General features: G+C 46.6%; 1 protein-coding gene across 2 annotated transcripts in view; it reads right to left on the bottom strand.

Moving 5' to 3' along the window:
* Positions 1 to 20,124, bottom strand: part of MAD1L1 (mitotic arrest deficient 1 like 1) — a 391,040-nt gene that overhangs the window by 121,234 nt on the left and 249,682 nt on the right. For both annotated transcript variants that reach the window (XM_009936518.2, XM_075436793.1), the window contains one exon: positions 8,904 to 9,111. In XM_009936518.2, the coding sequence (XP_009934820.2) occupies positions 8,904 to 9,111 (208 nt within the window). The remainder of the gene's footprint in view (positions 1 to 8,903; positions 9,112 to 20,124) is intronic.

The raw sequence follows: 20,124 nt of genomic DNA on the forward strand, positions 1-20,124 counted from the left end.
GCGCTACTCTTTACTGCTCACAAAGGCATCAAGCCTTAATTTCCAGGAGAAACAATGCACCGACAAGGTGCAGAGCAGAGATCTGAGGCTCTCCCCTGCCGGCAAGCTCTGCCACGCTGCCAGGCTGGTTTTTCTCATGTCAGGGAAATCGTGTCGGACTGAATTTGAGACATAGCACAAGCCTTTCTTCTCAATCCTGCTGATGAATGAAAGAGCATTTTCGATTGTGTAAGGCCAGAGGCCTTACGGCACATCGGCCCTAATCAAAAGCTGTTCTGTGATGCAAACTGCTGTAAGAGGCAGCTCATATCACAGCCCCGCAGGGCCCAAAGGGCAGCTGCAGATCATACTGCATTTCCACCCCTTCAGGAGAAATGCTGGACAGGAGAGGTCTACTGGGAGCATTCCGACTGTGACATAGCCACCAAGAAGGCAACAACCAAATAACGAGAGCTTGACTCAAACACCCAAGCAGGAAAACACAACTGCCAAAGCTTACCAAGACCCATAAAGCTCAACAGCCTGTTGGCTTGTCTCTGGTTGATAAAGAAACCATGAGCACAGAGGGATATAGAAGAACCAGAGCGATGCAGAAGAACTATGGCCATGAAGGGTGTTCTCTGCAACGTGGCAGTTTCCATACAGTAGGAATCTGGTGGTGTTTTATAGGGATCTGGCAGGTGGGAAGGAGTTAAAACACAGGAGTAGGAAGGTTTGAGTTCCTTCCACTATCCGTTGACTTCTCTCCTTGCAAAGGCTCTGAACTGCCCCTGATTATAGATGGGGGAGCACAGCTACTTCTGGGGGCTCGAAGGGACATGCCTGGTAGTGAGAACAATTAATCCTCATGGTAACTTCATATTTCATTCAGCTACTGATGGACTGGGAGGTAGAAACCCAAGTCAGCAGGCTTAAAAATACTGTTTCTATCCATGATTCACCTCTAAAGTCACACATAGAGTAAGCCACAAGAAGACAGAACACTCCCTGTCAGTGCAGGTTTCTCCACACACTTTCTCTTGACTTACCTGGTCCCAGAAGCTACCTCTAACCTTGCCACCTAGACATTAGCTACCTCTAACCTTCCCGTCCACCTTGACAAAGGTGACCTCTTCCTTCTCTGATGTAACACCATGACTATACTGCGTCAGTACTGAATAAGGAAAACACATCTGCCTAGGACACAAGCAACCTTCTCCCCAGCGGTACTTTCTCGTGGTGGGACTCATTTCCATCACACCCAGATTCAAGGTAGGATCTCTAAGCCCAGAGACCCTTCCCTTGGGAGCCTCCTTCCTCGTATTGCTACAGAAACCATTGTAGACATTCTCATAGTTCAGTGTTTAAATTTGGTCCTTCTCATCACACATACTTCTTTATTTTCTTCTCCATTTCCTCCTCCCTTCAAACTTGTTTTACTATTTCTTTCTTGGTAAAGTGGCTTTATTTTCTCTGGAGCAAGGCTTCTGCTTCTACCAAATATTTTGCAATCAACCTCAACACAGTGCCTAGCAAGAGGGTAGGAGATGCTTTAAAAAAAGGAATGATTCTAGGAATCACTGGAGCTGTATGGAAGTATTATGCAGGTTCACAGGCTGCCTCTTAGAAAACCAGAATTACTGGGGCCTCCAGGAACTCCACACGTGAATTGGGTGGAAAAGAGAGGCCAGGAAGCAATCCTGCAGTTTTTTTGCTCTTTGTGAAGGCGAAGCACAGTCTGGATAGTAACCTTCAATTGACACCAAGTTTTACACATTCAGTAGCTACACCAGAACTACAGGACAGGATTTATTACAAACCTCTGGCTCCCTGGACAGCAGACGGAGTCTGAAAGTCCCAGCCATGTCTCACTGGCACCTCCCATCACAGTTCCACAAGAAGCTGCAGGCTTCAGGCATCCTCAGGGGTTTGTTCGGTCAGCAACCCTGCCTGCCCGCTCGTGTCCGGCTGTTCGCAGCACGCAGATTCAGCCGTGCTCGGGGGCAAGTCTCTCTGGTTGTTTAACAGGCTCATGGCATGCTGCCATAGGCAGGGCACACTGTTTTCAATATATTCAGTGCCGCATGACTTCATATCTGTGTTATCTCCAAAAAAACTTGGGAATCTATCTGGATGACAAATGCTATATCTGATAAAAGCAATTTTTTTTTAACCGGGAATGTTTCTTTCAGCTCTCTTGAGGTATTATACTTTCATTTAAGCCAGGAAACCTGGTTCTTTATAGGCGCCTGCGCCGACTTCTTAGGCAGTGCAGAGCATTTACCATCAAAGGCCACACGATTGCTGAATCAGAACACACGAAGGCTTCAAGGTATTTTCCTCTTGTGGCTAGACTGCCCAAATCTATTGACATCATTGGAATGTAAAAGGGTTTTATAGACTCTGCCCACCAACCGCTGTAATGCTGTCAATAGGAGGTCCCAACTTGGCCATAGTCTTTTAGGAAAAAGCGTGTATTTAGCAGCCGCACCTCGTTACCTATAGTGCTGGGCTGGGACGCAGGGATATGGATGATAAGGAAGGAAATCAAAGTAAGCTCTATTTAAACTACCAGCTTATTCCCAGTCTTAATATACTATTCAGGTCCCAGACTGGTCTAAACGTTTTGCAGTAGAGAAAGTAGCACCATAAAAACAATAATGATAATAACTAGCTGAGAGGTGAGGGGATTGCCCCGCGGAGGCTCTGCTCCTCCGCTGCAGAGTCAGCAGGGGAAGGCAGCACGGCGCTGGGCAGGTCAGGCAAAGCCGCTCAAGGGCTGCTGCTAATCACGCTCATCCTGCCTGCTACTTCCCACATCACTGGTGTTCTGCACGTTAAAGCTTGCAACATTTCCAATGCAGGTAGCGGTAGGGAATGATTTGAACCCCATCAAGAACATGTAGCCATCTCTGGAATGAAAGAGGACAGAACTTCATCAGTGCACAGCAAAACACCAGAGGCAAAGACAAGCTCTCGATAAGCTTCAGAAGGAACTGGGATAAGCCAGAAAGCAATTACTTTTATTGAAATACAGGCGGGCAAAGGCTACCATCCTGCCCTTACCGAAAGTCCCTTCACATCTGAAGACAGCAAATGCCCTAGACCTCCACTTGAGAAAGGCAATTCCTTCAGTACAAACTGAAAGGGAACTGGCATGGTAAACATCATAGAGAGAAGTGTCACCTAGTGAATCCTTCCTCTGCTTTAGGAAGGGGCATTACGTGACCGAAGAAGGGCTGCCCTTTATGCACCCACCTGGTCCAACCTTGGCTGACCAGCGAGATGCCAGGAGCCATCAGCACAAAGTGAGACACGGATGCTACACTGGCACACGCACACCCACCACCAACTAAGGTCACAGAAAAATCCTTCATCAGGCGGACTCAGGTTTCAACTGCAGGTGCAGCCCTCATCATGTGTGGATTTCCTATACACAGATGGTAGGAAGCACCAAGGCTTCCAAGCACCAACAGCTCAGCCAACTGTGGATGGAGAATGGCAACTTTTAAATTCCATCTGCTCCTTTTTTGTCACCTTCTGTACTCAGAAACACATTCATCAGAAGCACAAGCATGCTGGGACAGTGACAAATTTTACCATCTCTGGCTTGTCACTTCAGTAAGATTAGATTATTTTAATATTAATTCATTACCCAATTTAATTCCGATTAATTACATTTTTACAAGGCCCTGACATGGCAGTGATGCTGGAGACAGCCTCTGTCGAACACCAGATATAGTATCTCTTTTTTAGGGTCAAACACCCGCCTTAGAGTGAGATTCCTCAGTCCTTCACCAAGGACTCCCTTTTCCTACTGTTCCCTAACAAGAGAAAAAGGACACTGAAATCACCGAGACGTAGCTTTCCTTTTTGGTGGGATTATGTTCAGGAAAACAGTTCACTTTGAAAATTCTCTGCAGATGGCTGAAATCAGAGTTGATTTCCCCATCCTCTTTCCTGGTAGGGGTGCCAGCCTGTCTCTCAACAGAAAGAATATTAAAAGCACTTTTCCTGTTGCTCACAGGGAGAGGCTGCATGAAAGAAGGGAACGCTCCACTCTACCTACAGGATGGCAATAAATTATGAGGGCTCATGGGAAATTCACATAACTGCATTCTTCAGTCAGGACCCAGCTTCCACGGGTCACCCCATTCCTACCTTCAAACATAACACTTTCAAGATAAGAACACAAATGGAAATAATCAGCACCTGAAGCATTCTCATTTCTACCTACGCTTTGCTACCATACGCAAGTCATCACGCCTCTGTCAGCTCCCCATTAGCTGCCACTGACCTATTTGCTTCAACTAAGACCGAACTCCATCTCTAGCCGTGCCAGAAAAGAAAAATCAAGAGGTCCACCAGGACCACACAAGACAATAAAGGAAGATCTAAACAGAAATGGCTTGGAGAGAAACAGAAAAAAACAGGAAAAGCTATAGAACTGGGAGAGAAAAAGCAGAAGATGCAGCCTGAAACACAAAAAGGTGTGCAGAGTACGGCAAAGAGAAATGCAGACCTGAAACAGATTCCAACTCTGGGCAGCGATGCCCCGCGCCACCTTTCCAAAGCTGTTACAACCTGCATCCCTGCTTGGAGCCAGGAGGGCTCAGTCTCTCCCTGCCGGCAGCCCGACCTTGGTGCGCTCTCCTCTTACACAACCCAGGTCCAGGCAGCCACCGGGAGAGAAACCAAACACCCCCAAAGCTACAGCCCATTCCCGTCATGCGGCTGCCACCGATCTGCCCCGTTGATACCCCACAACCCCGCATGCAAGTTTGCACTTAGAAAAGGAAGGCAGGTTGTTACAGCTCACATTGCTCCAACCTCTCCTCTGCAATAGCCCCAGTACCCATTTTAATAGAGACTATTACGGCATAAATGAGAGGAAAGGACCACTGAACTACGTGGCAAGTTGCCAGGCCGTGCTGCAGCCTCCAGCGGTTATGCTCAAAGAGATTTAAAGTCCAGCATAACCTTGATTTTTAATAGAGTCACATTTAATGAGCTTTAATGTCCACAGTAATAATTTCCTTATTACCTATCCAAGAGTCGGAACCATGATCAGAAAAAACGTGCTGCACTCCAGTCCAACAAATGAATTTAATAATGCCAATACATTATTATCAAAACCATCAACATCATTGTCCTTAATGCCTTTTTTTGGTTCGTACAATTATAATTCTTTGAACCTTACGCATAATTGTTGTAGATCACATAAGCTTGCTGAACACAGCAAACCTGACTGGCCAGAGGCCACCCAAATCCCTCACCTCTGCCGATAAGCCATCCAGGGTATACGGCAAAATGAGATGACGAAATCTTACGCTTACTTCCATCTGTCAAAAGGCAAAATGCAAACTCACATACAACCTATGCTGTATTCCCAGCTTTCATCCACAGTTTTCCTGCTCTGTCCTTGGTCTCCCTTCAACCCATTCAACTCTGGCACGAGGGACCTCCCACCTCGAAAGCTCAGAGCGCTGAGTCTGCCTCTTGCTTGTGTCACAGGAGTGAGATGGATAAACAGACATATGGGTATGGCAGCTGACAGAAAGGGGTGCAAGAAAAATTCTAATTCTTGTTATTTTTGTACATAAAACAGCTCCACAAACCTCACTGAAACCTGCTCCCTCATTCTGCACAATAAACCTCCCTCCCAAAGGCAGCCAATTGCACAGCGACAAACGGAGCAGAGGGAGTTTCTGCCACATGCTCTCCATTTCATACCTCGAAAATATACTCAAATGGAAGGCATACAGCAGCCGTTCCTGTGGGCAGAGCTGTCGAGATCCTAAGAAAACAGTGAAAGCTGGATCTTCCATTTCCCATCCAGAGACAGAGGAAGCTTTCTGGCCACGCGAATCCGTGTCATTACACCCCTCCTGGAACAGCTGCTGCATCCACGCTGTGGATGCGGCATCAGCTAAGCAGGACAGACTCAATGCAAAAATGGATGCAGCCTGCCGGGCACGCTCAATGAGCTGCCCCCTAACCCACCGGGAGCTCTGCCCTGCCCCGGCAAAAAGCCCAAACCTGGCACTCATCCGTCGAATTTAAAGCCAGCTCAGCTACGCCGGCTAACCTTGCAGCCAGTGCCATAACATCCTCAGCACGCCTTGCGCAGTCGTCATCATCCGACGATACTGCTGAATGTTCCCGCAGTAGTAAGGAGGGTTTAGGACTATTTCTGGCAACATTCCTCATGCATGGCAGTGATGCAACAAGTGCATAAAATACAAGAAAAAGCCTGATATCTTTCCATCACAGAATCACAGAATCCCAGCATGGTGGGGGTTGTCAGGGACCTCTGTGGGTCATCTAGTCCAACCCCCTGCCGAAGCAGGGTCACCCAGAACAGGCTGCACAGGACCTTGTCCAAGTGAGTCTTGAATATCTCCAGAGAAGGAGACTCCACAGCCTCCCTGGGCAGCCTGTTCCAGGGCTCCGTCACCCTCAGAGGGAAGAAGTTCTTCCTCATGTTCAGCTGGAACTTCCTCTGCTTCAGTTTGTGCCCATTGCCCCTTGTCCTGTCGCTGGGCACTTCCTGACAAGTCTGGCCCCGTCCTCCTGACACCCACCCTTCAGATATTTATAAGCATTTTTAAGGTCCCCTCTCAGTCTTCTCTTCTTCAGGCTAAACAAGCCCAGCTCCCTCAGCCTTTCCTCATAGGAGAGATGCTCCAGTCCCCTCATCATCTTCGTAGCCCTTTGCTGGACTCTCTCCAGCAGCTCCTCATCTTTCTTGAACTGGGGAGCCCAGAACTGGCCACAGTACTCCATATAACCTGTCTTACTATACACATGCCCTGATCTCAACAACAGTCATCCACAGGCTTCTTCACCCTTCACTTACAGCTATTTTTCCAATTTCGTTTACATGAGCCACTTCCACGTGCACTTACAGGCACTCTGAGAAAGCAAAGGGCCCTCCTGTGACCGTGATAAATGACACCGAAGTATTTCCCACCTTGCTAGGTTCTGCTACTGATGCTCTCTCGCCTTTGAGTTGGTGACCAGAAGTCAGAATGATGTAGCACGGGACTGGGGCAAAAGGGAAAAAAGCATCACATATATGAGAGGCTGGAAACACCCTGAAACCCAGTAAGCTGTTTGTTTTGCTGCCAGAATCAAAGGCAGAAAAGAAAACAGCTTTACAAATGCATCCCTTTTAAGCTAAAGACAAACCCGATAACATCCCAGCACAGAAGCACCTCAGAAACAGCTAAAAGCAACTGCGTGAAAGGCAGCAGAATAATAATTATGAATAACAAATCATAGGAGGCGTATGTGAGAAATGCATTCCCCCAGAAGAAATGGTCTAATTACTGTAGATGATACCCTAGAGGTTCATCCATCAGCAGCAGAGACACAGAGCTGACCTCACCTCTGCATCCTCCCCGGCCCGGACTGGCACTCTGCCCTGGGCTCGAGGGGCACGGCCGGCCGCGTGGATCTGCAGCACTGGATGTGCCGGGCTGCTCGGGGGCATTCCGGCAGACAAGGGCACTGGGCAGCAGTATCTGCTGTAATTTAAACACCAGTCCATTTCGAATTCAAATTGCAATGCAAGAAATATCCCCAAGAACCGCTCGAGTCTCACCAGGGTCTTCGACTGGCAACTCCTACAGGCAAAGGCAGCCTTCCCTAAACGCTCAGGGAGCGTTTAACGCTCACGCCTCTGTTAGAGCATCCACTAACAGCAGTGACAAACTGCCCTTGTACCTCTAACATCTAGTCAGCTCTTCACTTTATAAACCAGCCCATCTACACTGCTCACCGTCACATTTTTAAAGCTATATAGTACCATAATCCACTCTGCGATGCCACAACAAACGCATTCCTAGCAGTAATAAAGTACTATTGTTTGAGCAATGGGAAAACAAGCAAGCTACTTTCAGAGAATTTTGGTGTCATAACTGTGACAGATATTTTCTTCTGTGTATTTTCTTTAAACCAGGGCTCTACTATTTTGTGGGTCTCAAGCCTCCAGCACACACGGCCTTCGAGGAAAGCTCTGCCCTCTAAAGCTCATCGGAGGGGTGGATCCTGACCTCCGGACACTGAACACGTACATGGAACCTGCTGGAACACAACAGGTTAGCTCCACACAGACCCTCCTCTCTCTTTTATTCTTCTCTTCTCTAACAAAAATGTTTGGAGGGCAAGGTACATGTGAGAGAGGTAGAGCAGTAAGAGCTCTTGGGCTCTGCAGCGTGACTCGACTCCAGCTGGTCCCCTCGCAGTGTTGTGGGTGATGGGTCACGTTTTATTGGTATCCTTACCTTGATTTACAGAGTCTGAGAGCATGTCTGGAGGTGTTGACTTTGGGGTTACTGTACTAAAAAGTCTCATTCGGGTGTGTGAAGGGAAGACAGACTGTAAGGGAAGAGAGCCACAGATTCTGTGAAATGTATTTAGCTCAGTGAAAGATGTACTCTATTTTCATGGAGTATTGAATGTAGCTGTGATTAATGTGGCACATATACACTAATAAATAATATTAATTTGTTTTAAGCCAGGTCTGAAAAGATTTCAACCACTTGCTTCCCTGCAGCTATGAAAGTTATTTCCTGCTGTCTGTACTACCTCCAGGGCTAAACCAGCCCTGAAAGGAAGGAAATATTTCCTTTTACTCCATCGGCAGCACCAGACTATGAAGGCTGTTGTATTGGTATTTCATTTATCACAAGCAAATGATATGGATTGTTATTATTTATCCTTACCACCTCTGTATCAAACTGCCACAGGATTGCCACCACATATTCACTCTCTCCTGCATCAATGCAGCTTTTCTTATTTTCCTTATAACCGTTCCATCAAGCGCACTGTCTGCAATGTCTCCATCTGCTTCTGCAGTCAGGTCCTCTGGCACTACGGATGAGTAAGTGCATATTCATGATCAGAAGCCAGCAGCCTACCTGCAATCTCTTGTGGTGACTGAAAACTCCCAACTCCTTCCAGATTCTCCGGGATGGAGCCGCCTGCTTCGAGCACCCTCACCAGCTCCCTCAGCCTTTCACACTCCTCCTGGAGCTGCTGCTGCTCCTCCTTGCGCTGCTGCTTGGCCAAGCTCGCTGGGTTCATGCTGAAATGAAGAACTTTGGTTCTGCTGGGGTCATAGTCACCCTGTGTGGCAGAAACAACAGAAGCAGACTGAGCAACTGATGCAACCTCCAAGTCTGCCCGACCTGTACCACTCTTTGTGTGAAGATAAAAAATGTTGCAGCAGAAAAAGAAACACTTACACAGTGATAATGTTTTATTCCAACAGTTTGTTTCCACAGTCATCCAAACCCAGTATTGCTTCTCCTTCTCTTCCTACTCTGCCTTTCAAATAAAACCCCCAAAACCAACCCACAAAAAACTCCCACTCAACAGAGCTTGCTCCCTGGCTGACACCTCCACAGTTAAATTTAACTCCAGAAATGAAGTTTTATAGTGGTATTTTAAATCTCTTGATAGCAGAATGAACACACAGATCCACCCTTCAGCTACAGCGGGACATCCAGCACTGCCCTAATTTGTTACCCATACGAGCCAGCAGCATCCACATGGCTCCAATGGTGGAGTCATTAGCGAGTTGTATCAGCTCACCCCAAGCAAGCAAACAGATATTTCATGTTATACTTTTTTCTCAGAAGCGAGTTGTATTTATAGCAGTTTAAATAGTCAGTCAAGTCCTAAGATAGCAAATTAATATTCTTTCAAAGTGAGAGGAAAACACTGATGTTACATTTGTGATTTCAGAGAGACAATTTTTATACAAACTACAGGAAGCCTCACGACCATAAAAGTAGTAAAGCATGTGCTAACGCTGGTTTCCACGGCACTCTGCCCAGCTGAAACCCTATAGTACTGCCTGCATAAAGAGGCATTTTATATGATAATATTTTTCCTTCAATTAAATCTCGGGACCTAAAGTGATTTTGTAAACATTAATTAACCCTCAAGAGCAGCATGAGGTAGGTATTATCTGAATTTTATCACTTCATTTTCAATAAAGACGTACTAGAACTTTACGTGGGGTTTTTTCATGCAAACCAGAGCAGAGACTGAGCAACTTCATCCTGAATTGTTGGTCATTGCTGGTAAGAGACCCCAGAAGATCCCATTCCCAAACATCTTCTACTGAAAATACTCCACTCGCACACTGTAAAGCACCTCTGCCCCTGGCAGGGAGGGAACTGCTGAACCCTGCCGCCCAGCGCCTGGCAGCAGATGCAGCACTGGTTCGAAAATGGGTTTGACAAATTCATGGACAACAGCCCCGTAATGGGACCCTGACAGGGGCGGACGGGGGGGGCGGGGCGCATCCTCCAGCATCTCCGGCTGCTGGGTGAGTGCTGGGGAGCACGGCCAGGTTTGTGGGCTCTCCCAGAAGAGCATGTTCGATCTTTGTGGTCAGAGGAGCTCTTCTGGGCTGGATGGACCACAGGTCAGGACCAGCTGGGCACTTTTTACGTTCACACGCGATGCTTGCTGCATCTCACAGCTGTTCCAGTGCCCTCTTGCAGGAGCCATTCCAAAACCCTCCTGTAAAACCTCGCTTTCTAGAAGTTAGCTGGGCAGAAGGCAGCTGGCAGAGGTGTGCTCACCCGCAGAGATGCTGGTGCCGGTGAGCGGTGCCGGGGCCCATCAGCGCAGGCAGCGAGATGCAGGGGCCGCAGTGCTCTGCGGTCCCCAAGGCTGGCTCCCCTCTGCCAGCTGGCTCCCGGGCCGCGCCGGGCAGATGGCCCCACCGCGGAGGAGAAGCAGCCAGAGCTGAGGCTGGCACGACGCCAGCAGTTATGCAGGCAAGGGAAAAGTGCAGTTCAGAGCTGGGAGAAGACGTGAACTCCAAAAGAACTTTTTGCTCAGGAGCATGGGGTCCACACGCTAGCTAATATGAGGTTAATGCCATCTTGCATCTAGCACCAAAAACATAATTTAAAACTGCACAACTGGAAACCTCGAATTCCAGTGCGACTGGAATGGAAAGCATCAGTATACCTGGAAACCAGCAGATGCTCTCACTGCTGTGTTTCCCAGAAAAACAAAAAAAGGGGGTAGAGTTCTTCCTCATAACTACTCTGAGAAACCAATATGATGCTCCTCTTGAGAAAGCAGTTTAACCACATCTGTCCATCTGGGTAGGAGAGACGGTCGCTGTTTCACAGTACAAGTGCAAGTTAAAAACAAAGGGAGATCACATCTATAACTGTATGTCCCAGGCAAAGGGGGTGGGAGGAACCCTCTAACACAGGAGGATATGTGAATCCCCAGAGAACTGCCCTGGTCCAAGGAGCTCACTCCAGAGAACTGAGGAAACTCAGGCATGGGAACCTTGGGTACCCTTCCTAGCTGTTTGCATTCCCCACGGTCAGGGTACGTGGTCTTCAAGCCCTCGGCCACGTGCTGGGCAGGTGACGCGTGTTCTCACACTGCCCAAGTCTTGCAGTGCTCAGGAGACCCACAGGAGCATCTGGGAGGGCAACACCGGTCCTGCAGCCTCACAGCAATGGGGCTTTGTGATCCCATGTCCATGGGGAGGTCGAGACAAACAGCCTGGACCTGACAGGCAGGCCAGCAGGACCAAGAGAAGAAATAATCCTACCGACAGCCTTGGCCAAGAGAAATTCAGGAGAGAACGGAAGGACTGGGACCCCACGCAGCAACTCAGAGATGTCGAACAGAGGGAGCACAAAGACAGCTGTAACAGTAGCTTATTAGATACATTCTCCCCAGCAACACACTGGCATTGACAAACCCATTTCTGCATCCAGCTGTCTAACTACTTGTGCTATTTGCATTTCAGGACTCATCCAGACAGGTCAGGGTGCTCCTCACTCTCGTGTTTGCCTTTCCAGGCAAGAGATTCAACCCCTAAGTTTGCAATGGGGTTTATGCTGGCTGGCAAAAGGATGCTGTAAACATCAGCGCTGTGCAGCCCGGTACCGCGGTATTCCCGACAAGCTGTGCAGGGTGGCTCTGGCCCCGTCTCCCTCGCCGGCTGCAGCCCCACGGTCAGGCAGCGATCAAGTCTCCTCGCCCCGGCTGCCGCCATTGTGCTGGTCCCGCACACAGTGCAGAGATCGCCCGCGCCTTCGCACCGCACCGTCACCGCAGACGCTCAGGCAAAGGCTGGAGATAGCAGAAGGATCTCGGTGTGGGGGAAAGCTGTGCAAACCTGGAGACCGCTGCTACCTTCCTGCCGGCACCGCCTTAACCCATGCAGCACTAGTCTGTTTATTTTGCAGGTTATTCACTCTTTTCAAACATCTCTCTGCCCTTTCTATAAAGCCCTGCCATGAAGCTTCAGTGCTTTGGCTCTTGTAGCTCTTTCAGTCCATTCATCCTCTCCCTTTATAACATGCACCCTTGAAAAATCATGTTCTACAACTCAGCACTAGGACTCAGCCTTATTTTCGGGACTTACCAGCGCTCCTGAGCACATCAATCTGAAGCTACTTTAAGACAGGCGAATCTCTTAAAAACCCACTGTGATACGAAGGCTGTGGCAGAATCCAACTCATTTAACATTTCTGGGAGATGACTAACATATTTGCTATGCTACTCACATTTTTGGGCTAGGGGCAGTAGCTTTCTCTTTATTCTACACAGCACACATCAAACCAGCACATTTCTCCCTACAGCTAAAATATTAGCGTCGCTGGTTTGCATTATAGTAATGCCCAAAGAAACCAAGCGAGACAGGGATCCTGGTGTGCTAGATCCTGTACAAACCCCACAAAAAACTACCACCTCAAGCCCCCAAACCAGACAATAAAGCCTGAGGATGCGGAATGTGAGGGGAGTGGAGGTCTGGAAAGATGCAGCCCCCAGTTCAAGGTCCCTCAAGGAGTTCTGTGGCAGAAATGAAAAGAAAATATGTCTTCAGGGACAACCCTCCTCACCACCGGACCAGACCGCCGCCTTACACAGTTACACCAAGCAGAGCGTTACTTCAGTCTCCGGGAAATTTACTGACATCCTATGGATTTTCAAATAAATGCAGGAAGCTTTCCATGGAAACGGTGCAGAGCCAATTTCTGATGAAAGGGATCGGACGCATGTGTATGTAATACCAGACAGCCAAAATGGTATCACTGCTTCAATTGTTCAGAGCATTTTTCCAAATTCCTGAAGGTTGGGAGTAACTTAGGCTGGCTCTAGGAAGAGTCCTGGCTAGAAACCGTTAAATATAACAGACAGCAAAACAGCATTAAAATCTCACTAGCATTTGAAGGAGATGAAACCCCAATGCTGGTAAGAAACCACAGAGTAAAGAATGCAAACATCCTCCTCCTGGAATCCCTTTAGCTCTGGAAATTGTAAATTATTATTTTTCTCCACCAACTGCTCTTCCCCCCCCCCCCCCAATAAATCAGTCTTACTGACCAGAATTTTGTCCTTTCAGCTCTGCAACAGAAGCCTGGAAAATTGTGTTTCGGGCACTGGGAGAGAAGACCTAAACCAGATTTGTCCATTTAGAAAATCATTTCTAATCTAGGGCCACTGTTGAGGAAGACCAAACCCTGGCATTTGAAAGGCATGGTACAGAAGGCACGGCCAAGTTCTCTGAACAGGAGCTGGGACTCCCAGAACAACTGCCCAGGAGCAGCTCCAGATGCTGCTTCTGCGCTGAACCAACACGTGCAAGGAGGTATTGCTTAACAGAGTTAGAAAGCATCTTGCAACAAGCTGTAATATACCCCTGGTTTCTCCAAGCAGCATGAAAATTGTGCTTCAGGTTTGGAAACTTGGCCTGAATGTGAGAATTGGCTAAATCCACTTAAGGTCATGGTGCCTTTATATAGAAACACGAGACATTTGGGGGATGGAACCAATATCTGAGCTATAGACAAGCCCTTGGTTGGAACGCCACCCTGCCCCTGGTTCATTCAGTAGGTAACTCAGTAGATCGTTCTGCTCATCAGTACATCATGGCCAGAGTCTCAGACAGCGAAGATTATACACAACTGCTAGTTTTTCAGCAGCACCCTCCTCTTTAGCCCTATTTTTCCCAACACTTTAAAATTTGGAAATTGTAGAGATGCTGAAGAGTAAATAACTTGAACTAGAGAGAACTGCTGGCGTTCATTGATTCTTCTTTCAAGGAATAACATTGAGCCAGTAATTCAAATTTGTCAGAAAAATGTACACAGAGCTTCAATTTAGGAGGAAGCAATAAATACCTTGATTGATTGCAACCAAGTCTGGTTGACACTTAGCAGTACAGTGAATTACTCATTCCTGGGAAGTAAGATGCTAACTAGCTGATTTGGTGCTTAAGGCAGCAAAACCATTTTTGTGCTCTCAGAAGGGCACCGGACATTTTACAGAAATGATTTGTTGACTCCACATGTTAATATGTTCTACGATTTGGGAAATAATGTTGTTTTGATGCATTATCCTCAGCCTTCCAGACACATGCCCCAGGGTATGCACAAGGGAAACTCTCATCAACCACTGAGAAGAACCATCCCACCACTGCTGTCCCGATCGTGCAGACATTATGCGAGACAGCCACCACAGATGCAAGACACAAATATTGTCTTAATGCAATATGTTCTAAGCACACGCTGGGACACGGCAGAACTATTTAGTCAGACTGGCTATCAATGAGCTTTCTGACAAAAGGCTACAGAAAAGAGAATTTGCAGCAGGGCCAATCTGCCAGCTAGGAGAAAGGTACAAGCTCAAGTCAGATGCTGCTGCCTTCCTTCCCACTTCCATCTACCAGCCTGAAAAAAAACATCCTGAGGACATAATTGTGCTGGTGCTCTGTGTCATTTTTTAAAACTACATTAGCAGCAAACAGTCAGTATGTTGGTCTACATGTTGAAATTATAGCTCAAAAACTTCCTAAGTAATCTCCCCATTAGGGAAGAATCAGTCAAGTGATGAAGCAATGAATGAAGACAGGATTGCTTTAATCTCTGAAATACAGAAACTTTTCCTTTAGAAGAGGAGATGTTTAGAAGAACAATGAACGCTGCCAGTGACAGCGCCTTGAAAAGGGCTGAACTTATTCTGGCATCTCTCCTCCTGCTTGTTTGAAAACTGCACAGTCCCAATTCAGGGATGTCTTTCTCCAGGAGCTATAAAAGCTTTTCTCTCTACTCGACTCACTTTCACAGGCCCACTGGTAAGAATAAAGTACTTAAAACCATGTGGACTACTTTACATTTGATGAAACATTCAGTGCTTAACAACTCCATTTAAGATCTATTCATCTACGGCGGATATTTCCAATAAGAGGGTAGGACTGGTAGCAAAGGGAATAGCCTCAACTGTTGTATGTTTATCTAAAATCACTAATGAAATTAAAGACATTCATACGTCCCAAGGAGGCAATGACTGTCAGGATACAAAGTCAGCAAGCACCGTCAAGGATTTTCAACTGATTTCACACCCTCGTAGGCTCCTCCTGTTCAACGCATTTGAAAGCAAGGTCATCAAAACTGATAGATGAGGCTGACATGCACTTAAGTGCCTTATTTTTTTGTAGTCTTGATGTCTATCAACCTTAAAAGATTGTGATTTGTGAGCAGCACAATAAATTCTGGCAGAGCATATGGACAGCTGAGCTTAATCGCTACTCGCTTGCAATGCAACAGATTGCGCTTGCCCCTGCTGAGAAAAGGCTGACGATTGGAAGCTCTTCAAGGAAAGGACCATTTCTTCTCTGTGCAACTCTCGTACACAGTGAGTGCCACCCAAATACAAGCAATACACACTGCTGCTTTCTTAGCTAAGGAATTTGTTTCTATGTTGACTTCTTAAGAGAAAAATCTCCAAGGTTTCTGGACTGGGATGCATTCAATACTGGGAACTTAAATAGAAACAATCTAAGGAGCTTAGCAGATTATATCAGCTTTAAAGAAATAATGGGTCAGTAGTTACCTTGGAAGAACATCCAAAATAAAGACTGCATCTATCTGTAGGAGACGGATGGGAAAGTTTCTTAAATACAGATATAAAACATAAAGCTTCAGCTGGAGGGGTGATGAAAGGGGAGTGTTTGAAAAGCATCCAGCTGGCCAGGGAATGCTCTTGCTTCCACTTGCCATCTCTTGTAGGCAAGAAGTAGCTTAAACTGTGAACACTAACACACAGCAGGTAATTGGGTATATAGATGCGGCGAATGTCCGAAATTAAACTTTTGAACTCTCGCACAGAAGATGCTACTGTGAGCAAAGCCTGGTTGTACATTTTGGTAAGACCTGGACTAAAACAAAAGTAGCACATCCTGAATTCTCCAACGATAGAGAGGCATGAGACAGAATCCCTGCTTAGGAGCCTGATCAGAAGCCAGTCAATGATTTAGAAAATTCAGATGGGGAAAACCAGAGGCCTGGGGTTCCAGAAGGAAAGGTGGTGCCAGAAAGAGGGATTCCCAAAAAGAGAAGTGGTCCCAGAAAGAAGAGAGCCTGCAAAGAAGGTGGTGACCAGCCTGGCGGAAGGAAAGATGCTTCAAGTGGAGAAAGACCCTGGAGATCAGGGAGATGCACAGGGATGAAGGCCAGGGGACGCCCAGGGACCGTGGCCAGTAAGGACTGTGAGTGGTGACTGCCAGCAGACACGACTTTCTGCCCAGCCGCCCCGTACCAGCAGCGATCTCCCTGCGGGAAAGGGATGTTGAGCCTGAGAGAAGGCAGCACTGAGGTGGGAAAGCGAACGAACAACTGCATTAAAAAACTAAGTGGGACAAAATGTCTGATTTCATTGGTTCTAAAATAAACCCCAGTGTCCAGATCTACCATGGGTTGCTGCTTACTCTGTCCCACCCATGACAGTCTCCTGTCTTCTTTTTGTGACAAAATGTTACCCCAGGCTTCTGGCTGGTCTCTCGCTGCATCAGGCTCCAGCTACTGAATTCTTGCAAAATCCATATTTCTGATGCTTGCATTTGCTAGAAGGGCTGGCGCTGCTTTTGGGGACCTGTCAGCTTATTCTTGGGATTCAGTGCTGCCTCCTGATCCTGGCGGATCCTTTGCACAGTTCAAGCTGCAACAGAAATACATGTCTTTCCCAAGGCTTCAGCGTTCTGGAATTACTGTTTTGCTTTTCCAAAAACATGTGGCATTTGTGAGTAAACACAGCCACACACGCACACGGGCTTTGCACACAGCTAATAAATACCCTGCTGCTTTTACTGAATTATGAAAGCAGAGAAGTCACAAATCATTAGAAGTCATCTTTGAACGTATTTATCTTCAGCTTACAGCTAATGGTATAGCATTTATGTCAAGAATTGTCTGCTTTTAGTCCTGCATCAATACCCATCGGAAATTTTTCTCAAAGATGGAGAACAAAAAAACAGTGGGAAGGCAAAATTGGAATTTATCACCTGAAAGGCACATGCAAGGTCCCCATCAACAACAGCTCTTGTTGCAGTAGCTTATTAACTACAGTCAGCCTGGCTATACAGATGAGCAGCTTCTCCTGGTCTACCTTTACTTTATTTTTACTTTAGCAGCATTAAAAAAACCCAACTGGTTACTCAGCTCTCTCCTACGAAAGGATACAGGAGGCATTTCTGCACCTGGTACAAGGCAGCCTCAGAAAGCTTAATCCTATCTCAGGAAATGCCATTTTAATGGAAATTCTGTTTCTTGGTTTTATTCTTTTTGTTTCTTTGCTAAGGCTTGTTGGAGTGGTTAGAGTAAGTAAAGAAAACCAAAGTAACCGCACCCCAGAGAATTCCCTCCGTACCCAGTGCACAAAGTGCAGCATGCTCCCCAGCCCCAGCTCCCTCTGTCACAGAAGAGGACTACACCAAGGGAACCTTAAAGCCCTCAGAACAGGAGCTGTATTAACAAAAATGGACTGCAAAGATGAGACGAAGCAAGCTAACCTATAAGCAACAACCACCACCTGCTCCTCATGGCTTACCCAATGTCCACACACTCCAAATCAGAAAGAGCGGGTGCGGGGGGGAACCCAGAAGGGGTTGGATGTTGGGCAAAGGTTCCCTTGTTCCCACCAGGTCTTGTGCTGGTTTCCTACCTTCCTTCCTACATTTCTCTCTCCACCATCTTTGTGTGCACAGCTGCAGCATGCTTAACCTTGAAACCTGGCAGCAGCAATTCACTTGGGCAACCTTTCCATCCTTCTCTTAGGCAATTCTTAGTGCAACTCCTGCTACTTCTTCCCCAAAACAGGAATACCTTTCTCCTTGCCCCAGTGATGTGACCTCTTGTCCATACACATTGCTTCAGGCAACCCTTCTTCTACAGCCCCCTGAGCACCCATGTTAGTCATTTCCAGAACAGCAAAGGTGAAGATAATCTGTGTTGGTCTCAGTTATGCCTCTTCATCCCCAGTAACTCCTCTATAGTTTCTACCAGCACAAATTTTGGATCCTTACCCTCACATGCAGTGACATGAGTAATCTCACATTACCTTCTCCATTCCCACCAGTAATGCCACCTCCAACAACACCCAGACCAGCTGCTCCTCCCACAAAGACTTCTACAGGGCTTCTTCTTTTCCTCCCTGAGCTGATCTGCCACACTAAACGTACTCATTGATATTCCTCCCTATGGCCCTCTTTTACCGCAGCATCTACGGCAAATTAGCAACGAGACAGAGCGGCAGTTGGAGTGAGGATGTATTGCAGACAAAAAAGCTCTAATCACCCTAATCACCCTGCTCGAACACCAGCCCATATCTTTTGGTACAACATGTAACACATTTTGGGCACTGCTGCAATACGAGTAATAAAATAAAATATCTCACCAGTGGTGCTGAAGCCCTTCAGGTACAGCTTTAAAAAGGAGATCTTTTCTCTATACCCACTTTCAAATGCATTATTCCCTGGAGGATGTAAGACTATAATTTGCATTGAGTGAGGCATTCAGATGAGGTCTGGGATGCAAACAAATGTGACAAGAAGGTTAAGAGTCAGGACAGCAAGACATGGAATGGCATGGAGTTGGGATAATCTAGAAGAGAAAATGCATTCAAACGTTCACTGCCCTTTTCAACTGACGATCTTCCTCTCACTGAAATGGGAGAAAATCACAGTCTGCTCTACGATGGTTTGTTATCACATAGAGATTTGAATTCTAGGGTTTCTATGATAGTTTTTTTCAAGTCAAGGATTCCTGTCTTTCCAGAGAACAAAGTCCATAAAATGTTGCTATTGTTTACACTCTAGCAGTGTGCAGAGGAGACCTGTGAGGGTTCAAAAACCTCTGATAAAGACACTGAAAACAAAAACCACATAGGTTCTGAAAACAGCCCCAAAGAGCTTATAGTCTGAGTTAGAAATATTTTCAGAGATAAGACTTAACTTCACCGTGAGAAATGCTGGCTCTCATAGATCTGAATTTCAAAAAACATTTTATCAGCTTTCCCATACAAATGAAGTAACTTTGGTTAAGAACATTGTTGAGAAGCGTCAGACCAAACCTAGATTTTCAAGAGAAGTACACAGTTGAAAAAAAAATTAACTTCTTTGGTGCTCTGTTTTCTTATTCTGCACGCAACATGCACGTACAGATACTGTATAAATAGACTGGAAAGACAAAAGATACTTGAAGTGAGGTGGGTTTTTTTGTAATATTTACTCCAATCCAGATATTCAACCGCTCAAAGCTTTCCCTCCCTACTATGCTCTATAAATCTCGCTTTAATGCCTCCGTAATTCTGTGTTTCCCAGTAAAGCTCAACTTTGGAACAAATTCAGATGGGATTTCAAGGGGAGATCTCAGAGGAAAAAAAGCAGCACAAATTGGCTGTGCTAGCCCGGAACCCTCGGTATTCAAAAAGGAAGGGAAGAATCAGGGAGAAGTATGACAACAGAGGTCCCTCTTTCAAGACTTTATGCAGAAATCACAGAATCATAGAGTAGTTTGGGTTGGAAGTGACCTCTGAAGGCCATCTAGTCCAACCCCCCCCAGTGAGCAGGGCCATCTTCAACCAGATCAGGTTGCTCAGAGCCCCGTCCAACCTGGCCTTCAATGTTTCCAGGGATGGGGCATCTCCCACCTCTCTGGGCAACCTGTGCCAGTGTTTCACCACCCTCATTGTAAAAGACGTCTTCCTTATATCCAGTCTAAATCTACCCTCGTGTAGCTTAAAATCCTTACTCCTTGTCCTAGTGCTAAAAAGTCTGTCCCTGCTTTCTTATGAGCCCCATTAAGTGCCGAA

This window comes from Opisthocomus hoazin, chromosome 15, assembly GCF_030867145.1.
Source record: "Opisthocomus hoazin isolate bOpiHoa1 chromosome 15, bOpiHoa1.hap1, whole genome shotgun sequence".
Classification (NCBI taxonomy): domain Eukaryota; kingdom Metazoa; phylum Chordata; class Aves; order Opisthocomiformes; family Opisthocomidae; genus Opisthocomus; species Opisthocomus hoazin.